This window comes from Podarcis raffonei, chromosome 1 (genome assembly GCF_027172205.1).
Source record: "Podarcis raffonei isolate rPodRaf1 chromosome 1, rPodRaf1.pri, whole genome shotgun sequence".
Taxonomy (NCBI): Eukaryota; Metazoa; Chordata; class Lepidosauria; order Squamata; family Lacertidae; genus Podarcis; species Podarcis raffonei.
This window is the reverse complement of record NC_070602.1, coordinates 75,071,627-75,092,483: the sequence shown is the minus strand read 5'-3', so window position 1 is coordinate 75,092,483 and position 20,857 is coordinate 75,071,627. Positions and strand designations below refer to the sequence as shown.

At 40.0% G+C, this 20,857-nt stretch overlaps 1 protein-coding gene across 16 annotated transcripts in view; it reads left to right on the top strand.

The window, feature by feature from the left end:
• BRSK2 (BR serine/threonine kinase 2) overlaps positions 1–20,857 on the top strand; it is a 389,480-nt gene that overhangs the window by 260,265 nt on the left and 108,358 nt on the right. For all 16 annotated transcript variants that reach the window (XM_053394329.1, XM_053394309.1, XM_053394319.1 and 13 more), the window contains exon 3: positions 5,960–6,045. In XM_053394329.1, coding sequence (XP_053250304.1) covers positions 5,960–6,045 — 86 coding nt within the window. The remainder of the gene's footprint in view (positions 1–5,959; positions 6,046–20,857) is intronic.

Sequence of the window (20,857 nt, the reverse complement as noted above, 5' to 3'; positions counted from 1 at the left end):
TGACATTGTATCAATTTCCACAGCAATCTGGATAGAGATCTTGTCATTATCCCTGGCTTTCAGTATTTAATTCAGTTACATGGGAAAGCAATAATAAATACAGACAGACATTTCATTTGAGAGAGCAAAGACAAAGGCAGGTGAAATTTATTATCCTCATGTTGTTCTTGCAATTTTAGCAGAGTCTGATTTCCCCTGTTTCCAGGTAGTACAATCCAGAGTTGATAGCTGTTACAATTTTACCAAATATCTCATGTCAGCAATGGGGGATGTAAGTCATAGAGAAATCATTGACTTGTTGAAGGTCACAAAGAAAGCAGGGGCCAATTCAGGAATGAAAGCACTGTCTGGGTGTTCTGATATAATCACTAGACATGCTGGTTTGGAAGTGTTTTTAGGGCCTATGTTATCTAAGACAGAAATTATTTTCACTCATGAAAAATAGACTTTTATTAAAATCAGTCCCTAATGTATCTATCAAACACTGATACGCAACTTCCTGCTTCTAGCTTATGTTAGATTTGGCTCAGCAAACAAGTCAGGCTAGATCCAAGAAAATCCAAAATCATTTGAATCCACCCCCACCCCCCCAAAAAAACCAACCCAGCTTCAGAAGTTTCCTACCTCTGCCTCCCCTTCATAATAATAATAATAATAATAATAATAATAATAATAATAATATCCCCAATGCAAGCTGCCAAGGGCAGAACTTAGAGTGGTGCTCCAGCCACAGAATGATGAATGGAGGGAGATCAGATCTGCCACTGCTATTGCCATTGCAGTAGCTTCTGAGAAGACTAAATTTCCCAAGAGCCACTAATGCCTGTGTCCTTGCACACTACCAATGTCTCTAGAGAGAGACAGGAGGGAGAGACTTGATTTTATTCTTTCCGTGTTCCCACAGCTGGAATGACATTGCTATTGCCCTAGCTGCCAAGTCTTGTTAAAGGAAAGGGAAGTGGAGGATTATATGACTAAGCAGGAATTCTTTTGTGTCTTATATTTTAATCTGAGCTGTTGAAGAATTGGAACCTCATAATGCTATTATTTCTCTGAGGTGAGAAATATGAACTTCTGAAGCTCCTATCCAGGCCTAAGCCTAGCAAGCTCCTTTGACTTCTTTGACTCTACCGTAAAAGATGGCTTTCAGTACTCCATCCCATTTAGGTGTGGCCAGGAAAGAAGCTCAGTGCTTTGCAGACTGGGGTTGGCTCTCTGAGTCTCACTTGAGTTTCATTAGACAAAATAAGTGGGCTGCAAAGTGATACAGCACAGAGAGGGGGGAAAATGCTTCCCATTCCAGACTCCAAACTTGCTACGGAAGTGGGTATGGGGAGATTAGCTCCCACTTCAGAGGTGTCCTTGATTTACTTTCTCCCATTCAGCAAACAACCTGCCTTTCCTGATGCCAAAAAGTGCTGCACCTCTGGGCAGATAATGTTGTGGTTTGGGCAAATATACTAACTGCCCCAGTACTGAATGGCAAAGTCAGCAGTGAGAGGCAGACCATTGCCTCCATTTCCCCTTTGGAAGGGAGCTTCGGGATTATGGGGAGGAGTAATATTTCTGTCACTTATCCTAAAACCAGGAACCAGTTTCAGGAGGAGCTTGGAAGGAAGGGGACAGTGCTTAGCATTTACCTTTTACCAACTCCCACCCCAAACATATTTTCTGGATGGGGTGAAAGAAACATTTATACTTCCCTTCCTAGAGCCCAGAGGCCACATTTGTTTTAGGGGTATGGTGCTAGGTTTGAAAAAGAAGACCAGGACTCATCACTAGTTCTGATTAAGGCAACAGCCTGAACAATAAATGGAAAGAGTGGAAATTTTTCATTTAGCTAATGCAGTTTTAAAAGCTGGGAACCATGCTGACATTCACATATGATGTAAAAAGCATAAGAAAAGCTCAAGGGTGCTTTTGTTGTCTCTTGTATAGTATGAGCGCAAGGGCTGATTCTTATAACCACTTTAGTGAAATGAGTGTCAAAGAGTTAGTAGTTAGCAGTGAGTTCACAATGGCACAATGGTCTGCCAGTACATTTCCAAGCACAATGCAAAGTGTTGGTGCTGACCTTTAAAGCCCTAAATGGCCTCGGCCCTGTATACCTAAAGTAGCGTCTCCACCCTCATTGTTCTGCCTGGACACTGAGGTCCATCTCTGAGGGCCTTGTAGCAGTTCTCTCACTGCGAGATGTGAGGTTACAGGGAACCAGGCAGAGGGCCTTCTCGGTGGTGACACCCATCCTGTGGAACACCCATCAGGTGCCAAGGAAATAAACAGCTATCTGACTTTTAGAAGACATTTGAAGGAAGCCCTGTTTTGGGAAGCTTTTAATATTTGATGTTTTATTCTGTTTTTAATCTGTTGGGAGCCACCCAGAGTGGCTGGGGAAACCCAGCTGGATGGGCAGGTTATAAATAATAAATTAATAGTAGTAGTAGTAGTAGTAGTAGTAGTAGTGGCAGTAGTAGTAGTATCTGCAGACTCGGTAATCAAATGCCCTGATGACTTACCAAATCAGCAGTCAGGTCCCTCTTGGTGTCATACGGAACCATCATTTGGGCCTCTGGAGAAGCAATCAGATAGCCACTTTGCCATGGATTTAGTGTTCATCACCTTCCTGTAGATTTTGTGTGCACCACTTAACCAGCAAAAGCTAATACAAATTACCTCTGCATGGGCAGACACCTTTTAATGACTCATGTTGCAGTTTCCTTCGATTCTCTGTTGGAGATGCTATTACTCAATGAACTCTTTTAAGTTCATGGTACATTCAACTGCAATCAGTGCTCATGATAAAGTTTTCCTACTAGCTTCTTCCCATGAGCAAACTGTTGATCAGACACCTTTTTTCTTGGTTCTTATTGACTTCTCACTACATAAAATATTATTCAAACCTAATCCAGAATTCTATAAAGTGCCAGGAAAAAACATAGATATTTCTGCAGAATAACTGAGCATTTATTGAGTTTGCTCTGACCATTATAGTATTACTTACACCATCCTGCATTAAACCATCAGAATTGTACACTATAGATGCATGTTCCTTTGTAGATTTTATTTGTAATGATCACTGCTTTGTTTTTAATATGAAAGTTTCTAGCCCTTGTTATTAAACTGTGGAAGCATTGGATAAGTGTAGCTTGAAAACTCAACAGAGAGTCTTGTGACAACTTAAAGGCTGACAATCTATTATAGCCTAGGTTTTTGTGGAGTCCACTTTGTACAGTTTTTAAAAAAACTTTAAGGTGCCACAAGATCCTTAGTCTGTTTTCAGGGGGGAGGGGAGGCAAGACAGGTAATTAAAAATATGTAGATCCTAGCAGTGGATTGTTTGTCGCAGAAGGTGAATATTTGCTCTTTTACCTCTCCTCCTCTACTTAGTGTTGAAAGTGAATCAGAGAAAAAGTATAACTGAGGCCTTTGTCTGAGCAACATAAGCCATAAGTCTCTCTTTTTATGTGCCTGTTCATCTTAAGCTTTTGGACAGTAACTAAGAAGTGCCCTGAGAGAGCCCTAGCATCACATCTCTCACTTTGGTTGGACATGTTGCCACAGACATCAACAGCAGGGGTTTTTCAAAGACAATGTGCTGCAGGCCTTTCTGGAACAAAAAAAGAGGGGGGGGGAGGAGAGAGAAAATTATTGGTATGAACATAACACGTGTCAGGATCCAGTATCAGAAGTGCTCTAAGTCTTCTCCACAATGTATAAGATGAGAACTTGCCTTGCTGCTGGGGAGATGACCTGATTAGTTGTTACTGTTGTTTTGAAATGTTGAATGTTTTATGTTCCAATGCTGGAAAGAGGAAATGCACATCTTCCAGAGAACTATTTGCACGCATGCATGCACACGCGCACACACAACCAGAAATATATTGGATATATCTGATCTTCATCTCCATAGATTTAATGGATAGATTTGGGGAAGTTGTTGTCAGCTCCTGTTTTAGGAATAGGAAATTACAGAAATCTATGTGACAGCATTGTGGTGTGAATGAATAAGATATGAACTTTAAACCTATTATAGGACCCAGGGTAGCCTAGATCCAAAAAATGTGCTTTAGCTGTGGCACAGTACAAGTGGTGATCTCTGTTGCTGCCCTGCAGCCAAAGTAACATCCTAACCATGGCAGATAGAATGGGGAAATCTATACTAGAGTCTAGAGCCAGGCAAGCGTTGCACCAGCTTTCCTGCTTTTCTAATTTTGGCCATCAGGAAAGTGTGCCAGAGCCTTTTTGACTCTTTCCAGACCCATGCCAATTGCCCATCCACAGGAAGTTATGACACAACATGCCAGGATGCAGCAGCTATAATAGTACCACCAGCAGCAGCTTCTAAACTTAGTTCAGAGTGGATTCCTTCTGGAGTTGTATCATTCTGCTTCTTGAGAGCCAAGTGCTCACTCCCTCTAGATTTCCCTCTCAATTCATTGGGCCATGTAATTAGGGCATTAATAGTTTGTTATTACATAAGTGTACCTGCCAATCTGTTGTTCATGACCTGTAAATTCACCCATAGTGACACTTAGTGAAACAAAATAAAACAGGTATTTGCTAATTTCATGTGCGCAATTAATTAAGGCTTCTGGTTCAGCAGAGGAGATTAGCAAATCTGCCCCCATTTTTCCTCTATTCTGAATGTAAGAAGGTATCAAAATAGTTCTAGCATGATATAGTTGGGTTTTGCTCAGAATTTGCACATCAGACTTTGAAGCTTCGGATACCATATGAAAGAAATTTCAGTATTATTAAATGAATGGACGCTGTTTAAGAGTAAATGAGCTCACTTGGAGGCATTCCTCATCCATAAGACTTCAGAAATTGTATTCAATGTAGCAGTAAGGAGATTGTCCAATTTCTTCTCCTCCTGTGCACTGAGGTTCTCCCAATGCTCTAGAGCAGATTTGGGGAGGCACATGGTGAAAGGAGAGAGGAAAGTCTGGGAGAGATAGAGTTTTACTTTAGGATTTCTGAATACCACTTTTAGCTTGTTTAAGGGGGGGAGGAGTAGTTATCTTCATAAACATGAAAAGGTTGCTGTAGGCTTGTATTTTTTATTGTTTAATGTTGCTGTTGGTTTCTCTGCATCTATGTGCATGTAAGTGCCCACTAAGGATAGCACTTCATGTACATGAAGTGGGAACACTAACCCATTAAATCTTTTGCCACACTAAATTTGTAGTTTTTAAGGTGTCACAAAACGCTTTGTTGTTTTCGCTGCAATAGATGACATGGCAACCCCTCTAGAAATAATTTGTTTGTGTAAACTTTGCATATCTGAGAAGCAGGCCTGGCTTCAGATTTTTTGGGGGAGGCAAGTGAGCTTACCTGGCGGCAGCACCGTAATGGGCTGGAGAAACCGAGCAGCTGCTCAGCTCCCTGACTCATTTCAGGACTGCTGCTGAGTAAGCCCACGAGAGCTTGGAGCACCCCCCAGATTCTCCCTTGAGCGTGTGAGTGGATTTACAAGCACTGCAGTGGGCCAGGGACATGAGCACACACACCCTTGGCTCATGGTCTTAGAGGACCACCAACAGGGAAGCTAGCTCACTCACAAACGTGACAGGGAGACTGGTGGGTAGAGGGCCATAGCCAGCAGAGAAGGGGAAGTAGTAGTGGCACTGGAGGAGCGGGCAGGGTGTCAGCCATGGTGGGCCCTTCTGAGATGCCTACACACAAGCAAATGTGTGTCCTAGTGCTGTGGAGGTTAATAACAATACTGTTGTTAATAATGTGTTTATTCATTATTACTAAGCACACATTCTTATTTCTATGCCCTGCCATTTCCTGAATTTTTACTTTGTTTTCTGTGTGATAACTACACTGGGGGAAGTCAGTGGTACTTAAGGGATGGCAGTGGGTAATAACTGAAGACACACAGTAGTACAGATTCTTAATGTAGTCTTAAGACACAGATTCTAACAATTCCTTGTGTTTTGCTTTTCTCTTTCAGGTGGAGCGGGAAATAGCCATCCTGAAGTTGATAGAACACCCGCACGTTTTAAAGCTGCATGATGTTTATGAAAATAAAAAATATTTGTAGGTATTATTCATTTGCCAAGGGGGTGGGATGGGTGCGTGGGGAATGCATTAAGTATCTGTTAACATGGGATGTAGCCCACTAAAAGTGACTGTACACAACAGGTGCACAAACCACAATAATTTCATTTTTAAGCTTTCCCAACAAGGTTTTTAACAGTGCCTAAGTAGAGGTGTAGAACTAGTATTTGTACCATGATGTGGTTCTGGACCCTTTCTCCAGCATGTTTTTTAGCATAAAAAGTGATATAAACCCAGCAGGTATTCCTCTAAAAGCAATTGTGTATAGGAGATAATCACTGCCAAAGTTGCTTACTGATTTGTGGGGACATCGCTGGAAGTAACGTACCAGGGTTGATGGTAGCAGTGCCTGATTTACGTATAAGCTAAACAAGTTATAGCTTAGGGCCCCACTCTTTTGAAGACCCCCCAAAATATACTTCCTCTTAATTGTATTTCAGTTCAACAATTACTTCAATAAAATACATATTTTGTTATGTTCAAATGGCTTTAGATACCTTTTAGGTCCATCATAAATTACCATATAACATATATTCAACACATAAAACAGTGACAATTCGTTGTTGGTAAAGGACAGCTGGACATATAAAGGGTCCCATTACCTTTAGTAGCTTAGGGCCTCATCAAACCTAAATTCAGCCCTGGATGGTAGTACAGAGTAGGAGCGAGCCATGCTTCAGTGGCAGACCACTTGCTTTGTATGCAGAAAGCCCTAGGTTCTGAGAATTGTCTCCTATTCGAAACTCTGGAGGACTGCTCTCTGTTGACAGTGCTGAGGTACAGTAGATGGACCAATGATCTGACTCTGTATTAGGCAGCTTCTTATGTTCTATGAGAAGGAAAAGGAAAGGGAGTGTTCAAGCTGGGCACAACTCATTCATAATCATCAAACCAGGGGTAGATAACCTTTCTGTTCACATTCCCTCATTCCAGGGATGGACAGGGACACAATTAAAGATAGATGGAGCTGCAAAGGTGTTCCAGATTAACTAATATGGAATCAAAATATATATAAAAAAAATCAAAAAGTTTGCCCTTCTTCAATTTTTATTTTGGCTGCCGCATATTAGATTTAGATTAGGGGAAATAAGCTTCCTTAGGTTTGATGGGGTTACTCTGCAATGAGTGTACAGAGGTGTTTTTTTTTTCTTTTAGTACAACAGACCAATATACATAGCTGCTGTTCTGGAAAGCAAGTGAAAATTATTCTTTTTGGACTTTAGTGTGCTATACACATACTGTGGCTATATCAATAGATGTTCCTCTGTGTGTATGTATCCTTCCAATTTTTTCTCAGACTGGTGGCTTAAAAATGTTTTTTTCTTGAAGCTATATAAAAGAAAATTGTGGTTTTTTATTTAAAAAGCCATGATTTTTTATCAAATAAAATACTGCCCCTTCTGATTGTTCTAAAACTACATACAGAGCCATAACTCAGTGGTCCATATTAGACTCCTGTGTTGCATAAAGAGTGGAGAGGGAGCAATTGTAAAAGCCAGGAAAAAATAAGAGGAAGCGAACAGGAAGGAAGGAACTTTGAGTGGATGGATGTATAGGGCTTCAATAGGTGTCGGGAGGGGGATAGGTCAATTAGGTCAGGAGCTATGTGCAGCCCTGGAACCACAGGTTGCCCATTGCTTATCTAAACCACAATTTAGATGATTACCAGAACCAAACCAGTGTGTGACTTTTCAAGGCCACTCATTGAGTCTGCCTGCACTAGACTTTGGACGTGGGTTGCCCAACATCAAGTCTAGCAGATCTTGCAACCAATCAGTTTAATAAAGCACTTTGTCATGAAAATCTTTTTGAATATAAATTTGATTATGTCTCCCTTTTTGAAGTGCAATTAAAATCCCATAGTCAGTTGAGATACTGAAGGTTTTTTTGAGGGGTGGGGTTTGCTTGTACCAAATAAACCAGCAACTCTGTTCTGCTGTCTTTGCACGAATAATTAATATAGCTTGTCTAGAGCATTTTCGCAGTGAGCCAGTGAGTCTGAACCATGGACAGAGTTTCTCAGAGTTTATTAGAAAGAAGCCCAAAATATTGAATTTCTTGCCAGACAGACATGCCATATTAATCTTCACTCACTTGTGTATTGCGGGAAGGGGCAATTATTTTTAAATGAGAAAGAGAAAGCATATGAGGAAACTAAATGGTGTCCCCCCCCCCAAGTTTCTAACTGTATTGCAAGCAAAGGGGTCTTTTTTTATTAAAGCTTTGCTGGAGGTAGCCCTTTTAATGTCACATCTCTGTAAGGGTATAATAATTGGTGAACCAAGAAAAGAGTGTTGCATGGATGTAATAATCCCATGTGGACCATACAACTGGAACAATGAATTTTTATCCAATAAGATTGTGTCAACAGTTGGTTTAGTAGAAGTGGTTGTAATTTATTTTGGTGTGAGAAATTCTCTTCAGCAGTGAGCTGTGGCTACCAGCAATCTTTTGTCACTCTTAGTCTTTCTCCCCCCCCCTTCCCTCCCTCCCTCCCCCTTGAGGGTGTGTGTGTACACCAACCGCACACATAAAACACATACACACACACACACAGAGAGAGAGAGAGAGAGAGAGAGAGAGAGAGAGAGAGAGAGAGAGAGGTGTGTGTGTGCAGTAGTCAGTAAAGCGATGGGTGTTATTATTATTTTGTCACTGACTACATAAAATGTCTTAAAGCAACTTGACAATTGTACATAATTCCTACCTGTGCATAATAATTTACTATTTTGAAATCATTATGGTTTCTCTTGCAGGAAACTAATTGTTCTAAGAATGAGTAATTTAGGCCTAGGGGAGTGGTGGGTGGTTGCACAGTAAAAAAAACACCAACCCCCCCCCAAAAAACACCACCTTAAGTCACAATCAGGAATGAGTGTCATATAATTGTGTTCTTCCCAAACCCATATCGTAAAAGGTCAATGAAGTTACATTTATCTTTATATGATTACCACATAGCTACATGGACTGATCATTTTGAAGTACAGCACTGAAAAGGTAGAAAATACTATTGTTTGCATGAGGTGAAAGCAGACACCCTTATGACCAGAAATGTTATTTGTTTCATCTGTATCTTCCCTTTCCTACTCAGAGTTCAGAATAGTGTTTTATAGCGCAAGCTTAGGCATGTCTACTCAGACATAAGTCCCATCATGTGTGTGTATTTATTTATGTATGTATAAAGGTAAAGGTAAAGGACCCCTGGGCGTTTAAGTCCAGTCAAAGGCAACTATGGGGTGCGGCGCTCATCTTGCTTCAGGCTGAGGGAGCCAGTGTTTGTCCACAGACAGCTTTCCGGGTCATGTGGCCAGCATGACTAAACCACTTCTGGTGCAACGGGATCCCATGACAAGTGCCAGAGCACACGGAAACGCTGTTTAGTTTAGCTTCCGGCCGTAGTGTTATTTATTACCTTACCTTATGTATGTATGCAACAACCTTGTAAGGTAGTTTATGCTGAGTGGTAATGATATTCTCAAGGCTTCCTAATGAGCTTTGTAAATGAGCTTAAATTTGAATCAAGATTTCTTATATCCAGGCTTATCCACAAAAGCTCATCTCACGGCAGATCTGTAAATTGTTAAATTCCCATTGAACTCTTTGAAGTTGTTTTTACAACAGCCTAATCTTGTGTAGTTACTCCTAATCCTGCATAGGATTGCACTTTAAGTAGGGTTTGGTAGATCTGTTCATTTCTGCTTTTTTCATTTTCTCGTTTTTTCTAGTCTTAAGTTCAATTCTCCACATGTCTGTATCAATTTGTGTTCATTATTGTTAATATATTTAGAAGTCCTCATGAAAATTCATCAGCATTTCAGTCTGAATTTCTCTTAATATACACATTTTTTTAATGGAATTTCCCCTAATACACACATTTTTGCAAAGCAATTTCTCCAAATTATTCTCACTATCATATGCATTTGAATGCACATTTTATCATCGTAACTGCATTCTGAAATTCAATGGCTTTAAAACTGACAACAACATTGAATAGTTGTATGGATCTGAGCAGTTCATCCATCACAATCTAAACCTCAGTTGCTCCATCTGTAAAATGAGATTTAAAAAAGATGTATCTCAGAGAACTGGATCCTCAGATGAAGAATAGTTGTTGTCAGCGTATAAAAAGCTAGCTGTTATGATTAATTATGATAATTTAAGGAAAATTATGCTGATTTTGTGCTAAATGTCATTGCTCATTACTAAAACAAGTTTATAAGACTGGAAATATGGAAAGATAATCAATCAGTCAATAAGATTTGGATAATATTAAACAATGCAGGTGAGTGCCAGTGGAGGGATGACATGGTTCAAGGATGGAAGGAGGAATGCTGATGTTACTAAGAAATACAGCACAGCTCATCCCCATCTAATATGAGTCCCTGGTTACTGCATCACTTTTCCATTAAACCCCTTGCCTTGATGGCAATGCTGGTGGCATGGTTTCTTAGGCATATTATGAATTATGGTTGATATTTTGGACGCCAAAGACTAAGCATAATGCAGCGCTGGGGAATATTTCCTCGATAAATGTTAATTTCACAAATCATGTTTTACTTTTGGTTTATGATTTAATTTGTGACAGGGGGCTTTGGTTGAGTAGATTCCTAATGCAGCCATGAATCAAATCCTTTTTCTACAGTTTATTTAAGGCTGAAAATGCATTTGGGCAGGGGGAATTAAACATTTAGCAGCCTAGCTAAGCTAATGAGACAACTCATTCTGCTACAATCCTGGTTTTCTTTCTAATATGCAGAAAGGTCAAGTTGACTAGGAGGTGACCTACACATGCAGTAGAATGATTCCTGGAATCTGGTTCAGATAGCAGTTGGGTCAATCTCAAGTTAAATGCTCTCCCGTTTAAAAAAAAGAAAAAAAGACAGCATTGTCTACACATGGAAAACTAGTATGCCAGAGTTTGGTCTAGTCTTCCCTATGATATGCTAATTTTCCATGTGAATGTAGCATTTTAAATGGAGCATTCAAACCATGAGATCTCTCACCTGCACTCAGACAGGTATGGTCTGCTGCATGTGTAGATCAATTCTACATCACATTGTTTCCAGTGTTCTCCAAGCAGGAAGAGTCATTGCAGGAAAATGAGTGAACAATGTTCCATGCTCAGTGGCAGAGCCACAGAATAGTGCCAGCCCCTGATTGTGGGATGCCATATAAATAAAACCCAATGCCTCCTTAATATCTATGGAAACATCTTTATAATGTAAGAATTATTTCTAATTTTTCATCAGGGACCTAAAATATAAAAATACAAAAAAATACAAATCTTACTTTTTTAATAAAAAAACCCACAACCTTATATTTTATTGAAAATATTTCAATCAAATGAAATCAAATATAGAAAAAGGAAACAAAAAGTGTATTAAATGCAAAAAAAAATCTAGAAGAAAAATTGCAATAGACATAGATTGTGTCTGGACAATATAATGACATTTGGAATGCATTTATTAAAAAAGGTTATAAATAAATGGATTTATATTGTAATAATAATTTCACTTGTATACCTTTGTATTAGACAAGGATGTACAAAAATACAAATCTTACATGAGAAGTACCTTATTTTTTCTCCACAAGTTATCTGTTTATAGCAATCAGAGTCATCTGAAAAGAAGATGCCACATGGAGTTTTATATGCCACTGAGTAGGGTTTTTTTTTTTGAGGGGGTACTACTGCAATCCTCCTCATGGTGAATAAACCATAGCCCATTTAGAGATTAATCAGGATACCAACATATTGGGCAACAAAAGCATAGTACGGTAATGGAATATAAGAGGAGCACAAATTCATCAGAAGGCAGAGTTTGGACACTTACACACAGAGAGATTCTTAAAACTAAAAGTCAGGAACATTGCAGGATTGCTAGGGGAGCCCTGATAATTGGCCACTGGAGCGAAGGAAATTTGCTTCTTTGGAAAGGGCACTGGCTGATGGAGTGTTCAGCTTGCCCAACATAGCCTAGAGATCCCTCTGGGTGGTTGCATACTCCTATACGGATATTTGGTGGTGTTTAGGCATGTACAACAACACACTATAAATAACAGGCAAAGTAGCATTCAAAAAAGCCTTTCATCCCCAATAAATCAAAGACTCAAGTGGTTCGGCAGCATAAAAACACACCTCTTTAGCTTCATCCTAAATATGCTTAGCAACCTTTGTTTTTAACATATCCCTTCAAATAATCAGTGGGTGTTAAGATGATCCCCCTTAAAACAAAATAAAATCATAGGAGCGCATCTATTCATTTCCTGCCAGAGGGAAATGGGGAGGGGGGAGCCCAATTTTTAAATGAAGAGGTCTTGGCTCAGTACCAAATTAGGGTTTAAAAATTCATGCCCGCCATAAGAATTTATATAGCTCTTGAATAATTTATATGCTGCACCAATAACAAGGAGCTTAATATCTAATAGAGATTATTTAATCAATAGAAAGCAGCACAAGGGGGGAAGTCCTGAAAGAATTTTGTAACAGTCTGGGCTGGACACTTTTAAACTCTGTGTTGAGTAGAAACATACTGGGATTTCTCTCTCTCCTGCTCCCCCCAAGGAAAAATGCTGATTTAAATGTAGAAGGGTGTTCGTTTCACTGTAACTCTCTTCTCAGATTCCCCTTCATTCTGAACTAACCAGATCACTGGCTGTGCAAAACTATAGCTGCGAAATATAATGAGTTTCCTAATTACTGGTTGCATCAAAAGAAAGGAATACTTCATGTCTAAATACTGAGGATTTTGAGGAAGGAAAAACTGCTCTTGGCTTCTGACTTGGGTCACTGATTTCACTCAAGACATGGGAGTCATGGTGCTGTTGGCTGCTGAGTTTTGTCTCTGTGGTCATTCTTGTTTTCTAATTGCATATGGCGCCAGGAATTAATTTGGGGAGAACATGGGGCTGCTTTTTATTTCTGGCATAGCCCTTACTGGAAGTTACGCCTCTGCAACTGTAAAAGGCAAACGGATTAAAGGAGCCATAGGACAACAGCTAAGGAAGGGCAAATGGAGTTGACCCAAAGGTCTTCTTCCTGTCATTTGCTGTATCTCAAGTATACATAGACAACCATGATCAATCTGGTTCTGTATACTTATTTAGCAAGGCTGGCAGTAACAAAGTCCTCTGGGAAGCTTAAAGTATCAATCAAATTTTAATATAAATAACCAACAATAAAATAATTATATAACTCAAGCCTCAGAGACTAAAATCAATAAAGACTGGTGTAATTCTAAAAATGTGTGTAGGTTTTAAAAGGTTAAGGACCGAGAAATGACCACAAAAAGGGTGAGCATCTCTTGGCATTCCACACCTGGGGTGGCCAACATAAAAAAGCCCCCTCCCTTGTAGCCACTTGCTGAATTTCACTTGGCAGGGGTACCGAGAGAATGGCCTCTGAGTGTGATCTTAAGGGTTGTGTAAGTACTTATGCAAGGAGGTAAGTCCTTGGGACCTGGTTCCAAGCTGTTAAAAACATTAAAAGTAAAAACTTAGACCCAGAGAAAGACTGACAAACAGTGCAGATGGTGAATCACTGGTGTACAATGTTCAGATTGTCCAGTCCCAGTTAACAATTTCACAGCCTAATTTGGGGTCAACTGAGGGCAACCACATGTGCAACAGGTTGCAATAATCCAAACATGAGCTTGTCAGACCATGGCAAGCTTCTCTGTCTAGGTAGGGTCACAGCTGGTATATCACCCTAAAATGATTAGAGCCACTCTGAGGCACAGAGGACACCCATGCCTCTAGTGACAATGTTGGATTAGTGACCCCCACCACTACTCAAAAGCTCCCCTTTGTGTGACAAGTTGGCAGCCTTCCATTGGAGCTAATAGTGCATGGTTCTCTTCCTCTCACAACAACCCTGTGAGGTAGGCTAGGCTGAGAGACATGCCCCATCTTCTTTTTGCCACCCTTTGGTTTTGGCTCTATCCACCACTGGTCCATGGAAGGTTATATGTACACAGCTGCATCAGTCCGTATTTCTAGCTGACCTTACCCAGCAGTTTCATGTAGATGTTAGACACTACGGAGGATACTTGATACACCCCTGCCCTCTGGTTTAGTAAATGCGCCCAGATGTTTATCTGTTCATCCCCACACCACAATGATGAACATGTTATTGCGAAAATGTATAAATTACTGCTGGAATTTGGAATGCAAGAAGAACAAGTTAAAGAATGTATGATTAAATGGGCAAAAAACTTTGGGTATAAAATACAGATGGAACAGTGGGAGCATATGTGGACCAAAGGGTTAAAATACACACTGTGTTATGCTTTAATAGCAAACTTTTATAAAATGATGTTTCGTTAATATTTTATTCCTGAGAAGCTATTTAGAATGTATAAAAATATGTGCTAGAAATTTAAAGAATATGAAGGGGCATTTTACTGTGCTTGGTGGACATGTAAACCCGCCCCCCCCCCAGGATATAAATACACACACTGATATGGATAATTTTGAAGGTTAATATTCAACTAAAGGCAGAACTCTTCCTGCTAGGGCTTATGGATATACAATTAGAAAAAGCTTATGGAACTTTGTTTCAACATAGATTACAATGGTGACACTTTTATATGCACAAAGATGGAAAGATTAATCATTACCAACAATGGAGGAATAGTTGTTAAAATCAATGGACTTAGCTGAGATGGCAAAACTGACATGTTTAATCAGAGAAAAGTCATTGCTAACATTTACAAAAAATTGGAAACCTCCCATAGACTTTTTGTGTGAAAAAGAAAATGAACTAATGACATTTGGGTTTGAGGACTGAATACAATATTATCCATAGGTGCCGTCTATGCGGGGCCCAGGGTGCCTGTGCACCCACAATTTTTTATGAAGGGTCCGGGACCCTCACTATTCCACTTGGCAGTGCACACATGCCACAGGGACGTGCTGACGTCAGGTCGTAGCATGTGTGCGTCATGTTGGCACACCCCACAGTGACATCAGCATGCCCAGGCACCTACTGTCACTGGGGCAAGGTCGGATGTTGGTTTATAGAAAGTGGTTTTATTGGGTGTTATATTGGAGTGGCTGAGTTGAATAGCATTTATGTACAGACGAAGAATCAGAACTCCCTCCCTCCCTTCTCTTTTTCTTCTCCCCTTTATCCCTTCTCTATCTTTCTATCCTGTATTTCTCTCTCTCTTCTCCTTTTTCTTTGTGTTTTTATTTAGATTAACGTATCGATTTTAAAAAAGATAATAGATAATAATCTTTGTATCCCTTTTCCCAAACTCCCCCCCCCCAAAAAAAAGAAGTTCAACCCCACCTCACAAAAGTTTACAAGCCAACCCAGCTACTCATATATATATATATGATGTTTGGGGCATATTGATGGTTAAAAAGAAGTTAACTAGAGCTTCTCAGCCTGGTTGTCTTTAGTAAATTCTTACTCACTATGGCAAACAGGCAAATTACTATTTATAAGCTCGTAAACTCAGGTGCATAAGAACAGACCTAGAGGCCTGGTTCACTTGTAGCAGTAAACCATGATTAATTATCGTTACGTGCATGAGCCTTGGAGAGCCCAGCTACAGCTCTCACTCCCCTCTTCTCCTTTTGTGCAGCTGGGAGGAGAAATAAATTGTGATTCAGGGTTCACTTTCTGTGATTTGTGGCTTGTTACATATGAACCAGGGAAACGTTTTAAAATAAGCTCTAGTCAATAGCAAAACAATTCAAATTCAAACAAAATATAATTTATTTTATTTTATTTTTTTTTAATAATATTTTTATTGAACAATTTTTAATATAACAAAAACAAAACATACATAAACAAACATCAGACAATAATAAAACATAAAAACAAGTACCATTTCATAACCCAATTTGTAAACCTTACTTCCTCGACCTCCCCTTACTTCCCGTTTCTGTATTCCAAATTCTTACAGTTATTCAGCGAAATCTTGCCTTATTTTATTATAAATTTATAATATTCACCCTTATTCTCTTTATCATAACCCTTACTGATAGTAACCATTTATTTTAATCCAACATCATTCTAACTGTCACCAATTTTATAATGTTTCTTTAAATACTCCTTAAACTTTTTCCATTCTTCTTCCGCCGCTTCTCTTCCCTGGTCTCGGATTCTGCTCGTCATCTCCGCCAAATTCATATAGTCCATCACCTTCATCTGCCATTCTTCCAGTGTGGGTAGATCCTGTGTCTTCCAGTACTTTGCAATGAGTATTCTAGCTGCTGTTGTAGCATACATAAAAAAGGTTGTATCTGTCTTTAACACCCCCTGGCCGACAATACCCAAGAGAAAGGCCTCTGGTTTCTTGGTGAAAGTATATTTAAATACCTTTTTCAGTTCATTGTAAATCATTTCCCAGAATGCCTTAATCTTCGGGCACGTCCACCAGAGGTGAAAAAAAGTACCTTCCTTTTCTTTACATTTCCAACATTTATTATCAGGCAAATGGTAAATTTTTGCAAGCTTGACTGGGGTTATGTACCACCTATAAATCATTTTCATTATATTTTCCCTTAAGGCGTTACACGCCGTAAACTTCAGCCCGGTGGTCCACAACTTTTCCCAGTCAGCAAACATAATGTTATGACCAATGTCCTGAGCCCATTTAATCATAGTTGATTTAACCATTTCATCTTGTGTGTTCCATTTCAGCAGCAGATTATACATTTTTGACAAATTCTTAGTACTGGATTCTAACAGTTCAGTCTCTAATTTTGATTTTTCCACCTGGAAGCCTGTTTTTCTGTCTAGTTTAAACATTTCATTTATTTGGTGATAATGTAACCAATCTCTCACCTTCCCTTTTAATTTTTCGAAACTCTGCAATCTCAGTTTGTCCCCTTCCTTTTCCAAGATTTCCCAATATCTTGGCCATTTCGACTCCATATTTAGCTTTTTAACTGCCTTAGCTTCCATTGGTGATAACCATCTTGGAGTCTTATTTTCCAGCAAGTCCTTGTATCTAACCCAGACATTCAATAGTGCTTTTCTGACAATATGATTTTTAAAACTTTTATGCGCTTTAACCTTGTCATACCACAAATATGCATGCCACCCAAAAATATTGTTAAATCCTTCCAGATCCAAAATGTCTGTGTTTTCAAGAAGCAGCCATTCTTTTAGCCAGCAGAAAGCTGCCGCTTCATAGTACAATTTAAAGTCTGGCAGGGCAAACCCCCCTCTTTCCTTTGAGTCCGTTAATATCTTAAATTTTATTCTGGGCTTCTTGCCCTGCCAGACAAATTTAGATATATCTTTCTGCCACTTCTTGAAACAGTCCATTTTATCCATTATTTGTAATGCTTGAAACAAAAATAACATTCTTGGCAATACATTCATTTTTATCACTGCAATTCGACCTAACAAGGAAAGCTTCAAGTTTGACCAAATCTCTAAATCTTTTTTCACTTCTGTCCACGTTTTTTCATAATTGTCTTTAAATAAGTTCACATTCTTAGCTGTCATGTTCACACCCAGATATTTCACTTTTTTAACCACAGCCAGCCCCGTCTCATTCTGAAACCTTTCTTTTTCAAACTGTGTTAAATTTTTCTCCAATACCTTAGTCTTTAACTTATTCAATTTAAATCCTGCCAGTTGACCAAACTCTTGAATTATTTCCAAAACTCTTTTCGTGCTAGCTTCTGGCTCTTGCAGTGTAAGTACTAGGTCATCTGCAAATGCTCTCAATTTGTATTGTTTAACTCCGACCTGAATCCCTTTAACCAACTGGTCCCTCCTGATCATATTAAGCAAAACCTCCAGGACCGATATAAAAAGTAAGGGGGAGATAGGGCACCCCTGTCGTGTCCCTTTTTCAATCTTAAACTCTTCTGTTACAACATTATTTACAATTAATTTTGCTTTCTGTTCAGAATATATTGCACCTATACCATTTTCAAACCCTTGGCCTACCCCCATCCCCCGGTAAACTCAGGTGCATAAGAACAGACCTAGAGGCCTGGTTCACTTGTAGCAGTAAACCATGATTAATTATCGTTACGTGCATGAGCCTTGGAGAGCCCAGCTACAGCTCTCACTCCCCTCTTCTCCTTTTGTGCAGCTGGGAGGAGAAATAAATTGTGATTCAGGGTTCACTTTCTGTGATTTGTGGCTTGTTACATATGAACCAGGGAAACGTTTTAAAATAAGCTCTAGTCAATAGCAAAACAATTCAAATTCAAACAAAATATAATTTATTTTAAATACTGATTCTTAATTCATACATAATGACAACCTTTGGATTGGGTAAAGGGCAAAGGAATTCCAAAATATGAATCCAAATTGCACAGGAGGAAGAGGAAGAAGAGTGAGGCACTTGAGGCTTTGTTCAGGCTCACTGAGGCTCGTTTGTTCAATGCTAAACCATTGTTTTGCATTGCATGCAAACCAGCCCAGTGAGTAGGCCAGTGCTTTGCCACAAAGCCCAAAACAGTGTAAGATGCTGAATCTAAGCACTCTCCTGAGTTCTGGCACACAAGAGGGCAGGATTAATTTTTTAAAAATTGTTACTGGTTTAGTTCATTCCCAAGTTGCTGAAATAGTATTTATTTCACATTTTATAAATGAAAACTGATGCAGCAATCCTATCGCTGGCAGACCCCCTGCAGTAACTAAAGCTGTGCCATTTGCACTGGCTAGGGCAGAAGGTTGAGGGCCGTAAAATCCTCATATTTTGCAGTACCAGCTCCAGGCTAAGGCAGATCAGGCCCCTCTCCATGCAACCACAACATCAATAATAATTGGGTTCATCTTGTTTTGGCAGAGGGGGCGGTTTCCTGAATCTCCCAGAAAACAAGAAAGGGAGAATAATACAGGTTTGCTGGTATGACTATGGGTATATACAGAATACTCTGTTGTGTGCTGGTAGCTAAATATTTTCTGGAAACTGTAGAATTTGGGAACCTAGAGTTCTAGAGTTTGCTTTCTTTCTGATGTTTCCAGAGAATTCTGTAGTGGAGAATTTAGCCATTGCAGTGCTGCTGTTACAGCTTTCTGTGTCTTTTAAGATCAGCTCAGAGTTTCAGTATGTTCAGAAAAAGAATATCTAGCCTGGCTGCTTATCACAGCTGCTAGTCTCTCTGATGTGATGATACCTAAAGGAGCCATTTGAGGTTAGGAGCTTGTTAGCTATTATTAGCAAGGAGGTGAATCTGTGATACAGATGGGAAAACAACAAAGCAAATAAGAACCAAATAAATAAAACTTTTCCCCCTTTTGCTGAAGAATCACTTGGTTGGTTCATATAATCGTTCCAATTTTCTCTGAAGGATAAAACCATTCTTCATATTGAGCACTTTGTTTATTTCCCCATGAACAGTTGAATCACATTCCCTTTAAGCTCCAAAGTTTTCCCTCATGTGGTTTTATCTCTCCTTTCCAACCCTTTCGTCTGCCTTTCAGTGAGGGCCCAGAGACATACCTTGGTCTATTGGTGCTTTAAGCCGGTGCACTTTTTTTTCCTGGTGGTTCGCAATGGTACACAGTACTGCCACCTTTTGAGAGGAAGGAGGTGGAAGAACTTTTGGATCCCATCAGAGCATCGTGGCTCCTTCTCTAAGCCTGGGAAGCATTTGTCCAGCTTAGGGAAGGAGGTGCAAGGCTCCAAAAGGTCCTGGAGTCCTGCTGCCTCCTTCCGAAAGATTGGCAGGGAGGCCTCTTCACCTGGGCAGCAGGTGGGTGAGTAGGCAAGGGAGCATCAAGCAGCTAACTCACTCTCACCGCCCAGTCTTGGTGTCAGACCACCCCTCCCCCATGCCCTGGGCCTTCCCCCTGCTTGCTGTTGAGTACCAGCACTTTTTTCTAGAAAAAAAAGCACTGCTTTGAGCCCTCATTATAGTGCATTTTGCTCGTTTAAGCCCACCCCAAATAACATAATAGAAATAACTACAGGAAAGTGACAAGGAATTGCAAAATCAAAGTGGGACAAACAGAACTCTTTCCTTTGCTGCTTCTTGTTCTTCCTATCTTCTGCTTGGGCTCCCTCCCACATACCCCTCAATTTTTTCCACCCATCCTCCTTCTCTTCATCTCATAACCTCCTTTCTTACTTCAACTTCTTTTTAACTCTTTTGTCAGCACTGTGGACTTAGTGAAGGAAGCAGCTAGCTGTTGATAAGCACCACTGAGCAGGGGCGGTGTGTCCTGTTTAGCCACCTGAGGAAAAATGGCAATGTGTTGCTCCCTACCCCCATCCTCCTGCGGCCACTGGAATGCCCCCCCTTTCACCAGTTTCTAAAGTGGGTGCTTCACCCTGCCTCTTTAGTGTTCTGGCTCCACCACTGAGTCTGAGTTTCCTGTGGCCAGCATTTGCTTTCTCGCAGCCACTACCCTGGTGGGAAAGGGCTATCACCTGTGTGCTGACTTCCATTGCCACTTGCCAGGAACATTCCTGGGGTCATGAGAGCAGTGTAGAACTTCACACGGCCTGCAATGGATTTTTGGGGGGGTGAGAGGGGGGACCATTTTGGACAAAGGTTGGCACCTCTACTAGTGATAGAGACCATATCAGATCCTGCCCAGCACCCCATTTGTCACCTTCCATGTGTTGCACATGGATGAACAAGTTGACCCCAAAATGACAAACAATATTATTTTCTGTTCAGTGACTCAGATGCAGGAGACCTGTTTTCCAAGCTCCTAAATACAGTGAGTAAGCAGGATATGTTTTAATATACAAGAAACTGCAGAAAAGGCCTAAAATATAACAAATGTAGACATAACTGATAGTCGTCTTCCATTCCAATTCTGGAAACACACAGTTCCTTCCCCAAAAAGATGGAAAAGCAGAGT